Source organism: Otolemur garnettii, unplaced genomic scaffold (assembly GCF_000181295.1).
Source record: "Otolemur garnettii isolate 467f Iridium unplaced genomic scaffold, OtoGar3 scaffold00151, whole genome shotgun sequence".
Lineage (NCBI taxonomy): Eukaryota > Metazoa > Chordata > Mammalia > Primates > Galagidae > Otolemur > Otolemur garnettii.
Window position 1 is genome coordinate 1,113,787 of NW_003852546.1, and position 9,887 is coordinate 1,123,673.

The 9,887-nt window shown below is 47.9% G+C and overlaps 2 protein-coding genes across 3 annotated transcripts in view; both read right to left on the bottom strand.

The window, feature by feature from the left end:
• EDC4 (enhancer of mRNA decapping 4) overlaps positions 1-2,041 on the bottom strand; it is a 12,273-nt gene extending 10,232 nt beyond the window's left edge. Inside the window, exon 1 of the mRNA XM_003799379.2 lies at positions 1,725-2,041. Within this exon, the coding sequence (XP_003799427.1) occupies positions 1,725-1,806 (82 nt within the window). The 5' untranslated portion in view covers positions 1,807-2,041. The remainder of the gene's footprint in view (positions 1-1,724) is intronic.
• A 1,768-nt stretch (positions 2,042-3,809) lies between these two features.
• The window catches only part of NUTF2 (nuclear transport factor 2), a 21,385-nt gene continuing 15,307 nt past the window's right edge, over positions 3,810-9,887 (bottom strand). For both annotated transcript variants that reach the window (XM_003799381.2, XM_012811111.2), the window contains exons 2-5: positions 8,907-9,034; positions 6,176-6,247; positions 5,998-6,096; positions 3,810-4,325 (exon numbers count right to left, since the gene is read on the bottom strand). In XM_003799381.2, the coding sequence (XP_003799429.1) occupies positions 4,212-4,325; positions 5,998-6,096; positions 6,176-6,247; positions 8,907-9,005 (384 nt within the window). In that variant the 5' untranslated portion in view covers positions 9,006-9,034 and the 3' untranslated portion in view covers positions 3,810-4,211. The remainder of the gene's footprint in view (positions 4,326-5,997; positions 6,097-6,175; positions 6,248-8,906; positions 9,035-9,887) is intronic.

A 9,887-nucleotide genomic window follows, 5' to 3' on the forward strand; every position in this document is an offset into this window, starting at 1 on the left:
AAACAAACAAACAAACAAACAAAAGACACTGAACAAAGTGGACAGAAACTATGGGGTAGGTGTGGGGTCAGGAAAAACAGCATTTCAGTTGTTTGTACAACACTCTCACAGACTCAGACACCATGCCAAAAAAATCCCAGGTGGCAAGGACATTAAGGTTCCACATTCAGGAACATAGCAAGTTCACAAAACAATCTACTAGGGTTCCACATTCAGGAACGTAGTCACAAAACAATCTGACACTAGGGTTCCACGTTCAGGAACGTAGCACATTTCTAGTCACAAAACAATCTGAGTTCTCACTTGGCCCTCCAGTGAGAGGAGACAAGCAACAGCTTCTTGGCAAATAAGGAAATCAAGTGCAAATCAATACAAGGAGTTACAAGGAAAGCCTCCTTTGATCAAAGATACCTTAGCTGCTCAGGGATAAGATGACCACTCTCTCTGCACCCAAACAGCAGCCCAGGCTACACATGGCTGGGCATGCCAGGCTCTACCAAATCTCTGAGGAGTCTAGTCTGCACAACAGCTGCTGAGCATGAAAGGCCCAAGCCAAGCTCATGAGTAAAGGAAGCACACATTCCAGGCCTGGGGGAGCAAGCCCAGTGGTCTTAGGCAGCAGGTGGATTTTTTCAGATAGTGGGGGTTACCTAAATCTGCCCACAGCGAACACCAGTGCCTACTTCCAAAAGCAGCCAATTTGGGCCTCCCAGCAGGTGTAAAAATAAGGTCTTAGGAAGTATCAGTTCTCAGCTGTGGCCATTGCACATCCATACTACTGTCACGAGCCAGTCCTTCAACCACTACAACTTTTCACAAATCCCTGAACCTGCCAGTAAACTAGTGCCTTCTCACATGCTATTTCTTCTTCATAGTAGGGAGCTTCTACATAGGTGCCTTGGATGCTGTTCATATTACACCCAAGCCCTGTTCACAATACCCAGCCTAGGCTCCTTTCTCAGACCTGTACTCTGCACAGTCTCGACCCTCCCCATTTCCACCACAGTATCGACACACTCCTCTCTTTTGATGACATTATATTACACCCAGTTAGTTCTCTGTGTCCTGGGAGCTCCTTGAGGGCAAAAGCAGTTCTGAGGCATCAGCAGGAGCCTAAGTAAAATATGAATGAATGGGAACAAATCAGAGCACGCAGATTATTTGGAGCCTAATCCTGTCAGAGATGTGTGATCTGTGATTTGTCTTTCTTCCAGAACAAGGAATTGGGGCTGAACACTTTCCTCCTGGAAATCAGTTCAGAACAGCAGGTCTGTTGTCTGCATTCCAAAAGGAAAAACAAGTTATAGAGGGTGATGCGTGGCTCTTCGGCACAGTGTTTAAGGAATTCGGTATACAGAACCGAGACCAGGTCTCTGAACCATGACTAAAGTGTAGGGGCGTTGCGCGAGTCCCAGGAATACTAGAGACCATGAGGCCAGGAACCTAGAGGGGCCTGGCAGATTCTGAAAAGGAGCCTCACCTTCAACAGAAACGTTGAAGGACAAGGCAGAACGGCTCGGCGCTGGGATGGGGAGGGCTCTCACCCAGGGGTCTGCGCCCTTCAGGAGTACACTCAGGTATCTAGGGCTCCGACCCCCATCCGCCCTCATCAACTGGGAGGATTCAGAGCTGGTCCTAAGGGACCTGCAGGCCTTGAGAGCGGTTCAGACCTGCGCCACCCTTCTGCCTGCTCATCGAGGGCCCACCCCACTAGCCCCGCTCACCCCCCGCAGGCCGGTCCAGCTTGAGGATGTCCCGCAGGTGCTGCGTGGCGTCCTCGATGTCGATGCTCGCGCAGGAGGCCATGGGCCCAGCCGCGGGCGCCTCGCCCGCACTGCGTTCGTTCCGCTGCTGCCGCGCTCCGCCCAGCCTCGCCTGGCCGTAACGGGTCGAGACAGCGGGATGCCGGTCACTACACTCAGTCCACCCGCAGTCAGCAAACTGCCACCAGCGCCGCGTCCCTGAGCCCCACCAACCCCACCAACCGCCTCCACTTCCGGCCTCCAAGAGCCTTAGCTCCCGGAACCTACAAAGGCCGGAGAAGAAAGGTTCCGGGCTAAGGGCGGACGCCTAAAACCCGGCCGGAGCCCGTCCTCCTTGGCGGCCCCGCCCCTGTGCCAACCCGGTCAGGAAGTTCCACAGAGACAGAGCAAATGTTCACGCACTGGACTGCCCAAAGCCCTACTCATTTCAGGAGAAACTACATGATCCATACCCACTCCCAAAGGATGGCCTCTGGTGGCCCTAGGACAGGATCAACTCAGCCGCCCAGGCTAGGGTCCCCCAGATCCTCAGAAGTAAGCCAATTGGCAGGACCCTCAGTTTTCCATTTGGGAAACAGGTCTAAGTAACCCAAGGTCCGAAGTAACCCAGCCATAAAACCCAGGAATCGCAAGAGCAGGGGTGAATTACCACCAAAAGCGCACTGTTCCCTGCTTTTCCCCAGCATCCCCCTTTCTGTCCCATCTGACACTCTCAGGTAGGAAAAAACAAACCAGTTTTACAAACTCCTCTTTATTGCAGACAATTCAGGCACAGGTACATGGAAGAAGCTGTATTGCGGATTTTATACAGGGTGGTTTAAGAGGCAGCAGGTTAGTGTCTACCTCTCCCCCACCCCCACTTCCCCAAATACACACCAGCCTAGAGATCAGTCCCACTGCAATCTCCTGAGCATGCTGTCCTCTCAAACAGCAAACCACCTAGAAGTGTGCCCAGTGTACCCAGGCAACTGTGGGGTCTGAGGAAGTCCTTAGCCTCTACCCATAGAGGGACATGAGGAGGATATCCTTTTATAGGTCAGGCTGTGGCAGCCTCACTAATCCTAAAACCCCTAACAGGGCATTGACCAAATCCTGGGTTTAGTTCTAGCCTGCAGTTGCTACCTTGCTACTGATTTTATACCATCCACAGGTCTCAAAGCTGAGGAGCTAGATTTGTACTGCACAAGGCCTCTGTCCCCAAAACTGAGAAGCAAGACTTGCCCTGGATTTGAAGACAGTGTGATGTACTGGGAACAGGGCACAGATATACCAATAGATGGCAGCTCACACTGCTATGTGTACTTAAAACTGCAAAACAATCCACCACTTAGCAACAGGGCAGAGGGTATACCTGCTTCCAAGCAGGAAATAAGAGGGAGGAGACATGGAAATGTCCTGCAGAGGTCTGAGGGGTAAGAACTCCTACAGGATGAATCTCTCAGACTGCCTTCTTCCATAGCTCTGAATCTAAAAGCAAACCGTGTCTGGCTCTGTGGGCAACAGACTTGGCACCTGCCTTTAGGCAATGCTATTTGAAGCAATGATACAGGATCCAAGCTGCCCTCTGCTTGCTATGGGGTATGTGGGGCACCATAGATGTGATCCTGACCCCTCTGGGGATAGAGTAGACTACTTCCTTAGTACGCTGAGACCTCAGCCCACAGGGCCTGAACTTAACAGGCCATTTTTGCCAAGGCCTCGCTAGCTTCAATAGGATTCCGGGTCTTCTCTCCTGCTACTATAGCCCTGAACCTATACAGGGCAGAGGTCATGAAGGTATCAGAACTGACTACAGAGGCTTCAATACAAAAGAAGGTTCAGGCCAGACCTGAGCTCTTCCTGTCTACTTTCCCAAGACCAGGTGGGTTGTGGAGGGTACTCTGCCCTCCAGGGCTTCTGAGAGAAGCTAGCTGGGAATGTTGCTTCAGCAGTTTTCTCCTTGCAACAGGTATTACAAAGGGGGCTGAAGTGGGAGGGTAAGACATGACAAACAATGGGTCAAGATAGTTACTAATGCCCAGCCAACTAGTAAACTAATTAAAACAATTTAAACTGTTAAGAAAATTTTGTGGTTTTATTGTATCATGAGGCATTGAAACATCTGAACAAATCAATATCTGGGCGGTGAGGCAGCTGCTTTCTCCTTCACTTCTTTGGGTTACTAGAGCAACTTGTCAGTAGATTAAAAAAAAAAAAAAGGACAACCTTTTGCATTACTTAAGTCTTTCCAAGGCATGCGCTGGTAACAACACAAACTTCTCCTGTCAGATGCAACTAGTCTAGCGTCCAAACATCATGCACAACACCTCGGTGGCAGCAGCGCACTGCACTCACTTCCACCGCAGCCTTGCTCATTTGTGTATGATATTTGGAGCATCTGCAGGAGTGTGAATAGTACTGGGAAGAGGAGGGAGGAGGAAACAGCATGAGTGCCTGGCTAGGAGGAGGTCAGCCGAAGTTGTGCAGGGCAAGCCTGAACATGTCATTGGTGCAAACCCAAGCATCATTGATGTTCTTTAATAGGAACATCTGGTGGAAACCCATGATGGGATCTTCATCGGCCTGTGAGGAGAAAGAAAATGACTCAGTAAGGGGGTCCACGGAACAGGAAAGGAGTCCAGTGGTAGGGGAACAAGGCAAAGAATGTGGATTTAGATCAGACCCTACTGTTCTGGACTCAAATTCCATTATAGCTAAAGAATACTGGTGAATGTGAACTGATATAACGTATGAAACAATGTACTGGGCACACATGTGGCTCACAGTGCCACAGGCACTTAAAGCTGCAGAAAAATCCACCAGACCTGCCTCCAAGCACATGTCTCTGGGCACAAGTAATCAAAATTTTGAAAAGAATCCCATAGTATTTACCAAGTAAAAGTATCGAAAAACTGTAAACAATCATAGTGTTTGGTAGTGCCTGTCAGTCAAAGAAGGAGTAACTACTGCTAATACAGACTGTGGCCAAGTATGTGAGAAATGCTCAAACCAAGTTCACAATGTGATTGCAGCGCTACAGGGGAAAAAAACATAGCATCACCATTGGTGATCTATTTCCTGTCATGTAATACATAACATTTGCGATGAAAAAAGAAAGGCAAGAACCTCTAGCCAAACTGCAGAAAACCAGGACGAGGCCTAATTGAAATAGGGGCCCAGCTAACCAGCACTACCTCTAACATCATCTATTTTTTGGGAATTATCACCCGCAAGGGGGCAAATCACTAATCTGAGAACTTAAGTTGGACAGAAACACCAGGAAGAACTTGAAGCCAGGTGGAAGGGGACAGGGCTTAGGGTACTGAGCTCCCTGGAGAGACCTCTTCAGTTCTGTGCCTATTTAGGTACAGGATCCAGGTACAGCATCTTGAACAATCAGGAGAAACTGGAAAGTCTAGCCCCATAGACAGGTGCCTCTGTGTCCACTGCAGAATACTGGTGTGCCCTCCTTTAACACCCACATTGGATTCAGGAAGCCCTGCCCCAGCTAGCCTAGGGAAGAAAGACTGAGCCTCTTATTGTGAGTCCTGCCATAACATAAACCCAGAAGGGCAAGGACCCTGGCCAAAGGGCAGCCAATTTGTCCTGCTTTGGAAAGAAAGGGTTTTTTAGAGACAGAGACACTGATTTTAGTGTGCTGGAGGATAACAAGTTCTTTGGAGAGCTCTTGAGGGTTTGAGGGGTCACAGGAAGGCTTGAGGACAACAGGTCTTTCAAGAAAAGGAAAATGCCAAGAAAAACAGGAATTTTAGGAATTAGCTTTGCTCAGAGGTGAGGAGCCAGCAGCTAGCTTAGGGAATGGGAGCATGGCTTCCAGTAAGGGACCCAGCTTGCCCATCTACTATACCTCTGGATAGCCCAAGAGCCCAGAGGTGCCCTATACTTCTTGTTCCTTTTCCAAAAAGGATCAAGACTAGTGTGCGCCATTAGAACTTTCTGCAATAACAGAAATATTCTATATCTGAGCTGTCTAATAGGTAGCCACACACAAAAGACTATGAACACTCTAAATATGGTTAATACAAATGAGGAACAAATTTCAATTTTATTTAATTAATGCAATTTAAAAATTACTACACATGGGGCTAATGGCTATCTATGGTACTGAACTATGCTGTTCTAGACAGTCACTTTGTCTGGGTGTTCCTTGATAAGGGACATCTACGGGGAAGGAGGGACACAGGGATCTCCTCTGCCTGCCCACTCCTCCCTAGTACTGTGGCAACAGTATTACCTTAAGCTGGCCCACAACCATGCTGATGATGCAACTATCTGGTGTAGGCTGATGGTCCTGTGCAGTGATGCTGTGCTGGATTTTCTGGAACGGAAGGCTCTGCAAGAGAAAGAGGGGGTTAACTAAAGCCAGAAGGGGTGGGGGAGATACCTGCACCCCAACTCTGGCCCTTACTTACAGACAACTTCTCCACAATGGCAGCTTTTCCCTGGAATTGCTGTCCTTCCCACGTAAGGCATGACGCATCAATCTGAAAAACACACAGAACCTGAGGGTTGGGGCCTCAGAACACAAGAATCTTCTCTAAGGTCCTGAAAGACTCTGAAAAGGGGCTGGACCTGGTGGTTCACACCTGTGATTCCAGAATTTTAGGAGGTTGAGGTGGGAGGATCACTTGAACCCAGGAGTTCAAGACTGGCCAGGCAATACAACAAAACCCCATCTCTACATAAAGTAAAAATTAGCCAGGCATGGTGGTACCTGCCTGTAGTTCCTGCCATTTGGGAGGCTGAGGTAGGAAGATCACTTGAACCCAGGAGCTAGAGGCTATAGTGAGCTATAACTGTGTCACTTGTACTCCAGCCTAGGCAATAGAGGCCTTGTCTCAAACAAACAAAAACGCTGGGCATAGTGGCTCATGCCTGTAATCCTAGCATTCTCTCTGGGAGGTCAAGGTGGGAGGACAGCTTGAGCTGAAGAGTTTGAGTCTAGCCTGAGCAAGAGTGAGACCCTGTCTCTATAAAAAAAATAGAAAAATTAGCTGGGTGTCATGGTTAATGCCCATAGTCCCAGCTACTTGCAAGGCTAAGGCAGAAGGATCGCTTAATTAAGCCCAGAAATTTGAGGCTGCTGTGAGTTGCGATGCTGCTGCTGCATTCTACCTGGGCAACAAAGCAAGACTAAATAGTCTCTTGCTTGGGGAAATAGGTCCACACTTCAGTTTTTCAGACTATAAAAAGGAGACTGACTATAGCTCCCAAAGTTTAACAACTTCTTTAATTATGCCTCATAATCACATGGTCACATACTCTGAAAGATGATTTAATAAAATATGCTTTTTAAGTTCATTTCCCATTCATATTCGAGAGGTCATATGGAACCAGGCGTGATGGCTCATACCTATAATCCTAGCATTCTGGGAGACCAAGGCAGGTGGATTTCTTGAGCTTAGGAGTTCAAGACCAGCCTGAGTAAGAGTGAGATCCCCATCTCTACCAAAAGTGAGTAACTGAGGCAAGAAGATTGCTTGAGGCCAAGAGTTTGACGTTACTGTGAGCTATGATGCCATAGCACTCTACCAAGGGTGACAAAGTGAGATGCTATCTCAAAAAAAAAAAAAAAAGTCATATGGCTCTGATATGGGCAGGCCCTAAGACAGCCATATGTGGTCAAGGAGCAGCAAAATGCCATCCTACTGGGTGATCAGTCAACATCAGTCCCAGAAAATTCATCAGAAATAACGTGGAAACATTCCATTTGTTAATCACCATATCCAGGACCCAGGCAGAGTTCCACCATGGCCCTTTGAGCTAGTCTTCTGGGCACCTATTGAGTTAGTGAGAGAAGGAAGGTGACAAGGCCTCTTATGGTCTAGTCTGGGGTCACCCTACCACCAAGTGTCAAAAGCCCACATGCAACCCTAGCTTAGTACCCCATTCCCAATTCTCTTCAGAGGCAGAAATCAAAAGGGCCTCACACTTATCTGCTGTGACATTAGATAAGTTACTTTGATTTCTGGGTCTATTTCCTAATCTTCAAAGGGTTAATGTGTTGAAGATTATGAAACAATAAATATTAAGTGCTCTTTTAGGACCCTGCTATCTCTCTCCTCTGGATCAGACCTGCCTTAATTAAGAGACAGTGAAGCAGAAATGATAAGACCCTAGAGTCAGATCAGTTCGAATTTTGTAAAATTCTCTACTATGATAATGACAATCAAATAATATCTGTACTAGATTTGGTCTTCCACTGGTAAGATTCTCCTCTTTTTTTTTCTTTTAGAGACAGTCTTACTTTATTGCCCTCAGTAGAGTGATGTGCCATCACAGCTTACAGTAGCCTCCAGCTCTTAGGCTTAGGCCATTCTCTTGTCTCAGCATCCTGAGTAGCTGGGACTATAGGCGCCCACCACACGCCCGGTTATTTTTTGTTGCAGTTTGGCTGGGGCCGGGTTTGAACCCACCACCCTCGGTATATGGGGCTGGCTTCCTACCTACTGAGCCACAGGCCCCACCCAGATTCCTTTCTTTTTTTCAAAATTTCAGAATAGACTAACTTTTTGGAAGCAGACACAAAAGACCACTCAAGCTAGGCTCTGTAACTGTGCTCTTAAAACTCCTGCCCCACCCTGCCTGATCACTCACATTTCTGTGACCACATCTTGGGTAGGTCAAGTACAAGTAATTCTTGGTGTATATGAACATCATTAAAATAACAGCAAATAATGGCTGCACAGAAGCATTTCTTAAAGGTCATACCATTTGTTTCCCTGAAGCATTCAAAAGCTTTTTGTCCCAAAATGAAGCTGGAGCTGGGGCCTCCAGAACAGCTCAGCTTTGCGCTGAAAATATTCATGGCTGCTGCCTCCAGAGGACACCATGAGCTCTAGCCTCTGCCTGTTGCTGTATAATCTGGAACAGAGGCCCTCCTAGGACCACATGCCCTGACGAGATGCTGATCACGTGCAATGGCAAGCCCAGAACACCAGAATTTCCACACATAATGGAAGATGACAGACGTAAAAGTATGGACCAGACAGTTAGGCTGGATTTCAGGTCCTCTGTCCCATGGACAAAAAGTCAGATAGAGAGGTATAACCAGTCCAACAAGGGCTTCCAGAACTTGTGAACTGGCCCAACATACAAATCTACCCCCGGGGTCCTATTCTGGTCCTAGAGCTGAAGACTTACGTAAATTGCGCCTAGTTGGGTTCTATCATTATCAAATAACTGGTAATAATGTTGAATAAAGCTGGATCCAATCTGCTCCCAAATTGGCTTGTCTCCCATTCTGGAGTGTCACCCAGCCTCGTTGAGACCTGTAAGACCAGCAAGAGAGAGAGAGGGAAGCATTGGTACTACAAGAGGAGAGGTGACCAGTCACTGACCCCACAGCCACCCCTCCCTGGCTTTCTGGCAGGGAGTCCTCTGCTGAGGTCTATTCTCTCAGGGCCCATGGGAAGGCCCTTGAAGAACTGGTACAAGATCCCTCCCAAGCCAGACCAGTGCCAGGAGCCCAGAGGTGGATGAGACTCAGCCTTTCTTTGTAGGAATTCCTGGCTGTTGAGACAGAGGGGTGCCAGGGGCACCACAGGAGCAACACCGGAGGGGTGCTAAGAACAAAGGAAGGTCAGAACAGGCCCTTTAATGTCCAATAAGGGGCGAGGCCTTGAAGAAAGAGCTAAGTACTGCCCCATATCTTCTCATCTAATCCTCTCAACAACTGGCAAGGCTGTAGTTACTGTTATTCTTTCCACATTATAGCCCAGGAGCTACTGACGTCTATGTGTGGCATGCATTCTGTTGCAGCCCCAGAGTCCCCAGTGTTGTCTCAGGGGTTTGCTGGCAAGACCCAGTGAGAATAGAAGGAGATGGCCCCTCAAGGCCCCATTTCTGACAAAAACAGCAGGTGACACTCTCAGTCTCAAGGGGGCAGTTTCCATTTGAGACCAGGTGATACCTGATCTGGCCTTTCCTGGGGTATTTCTTCTTTCTTTCTTTCTTTTTTTTTTTTTTTAATTGTTGGGGATTCATTGAGGGTACAAGAAACCAGGTTACTTTTTTTTTTGAGACAGAATCTCACTTTGTCACCCTGGGTAGAGTGCCACAGCAACCTCAAACTCTTGGGCTTAGGCTCAGCGCCTATAGCTCAACCGGCTAAGGCGCCAGCCA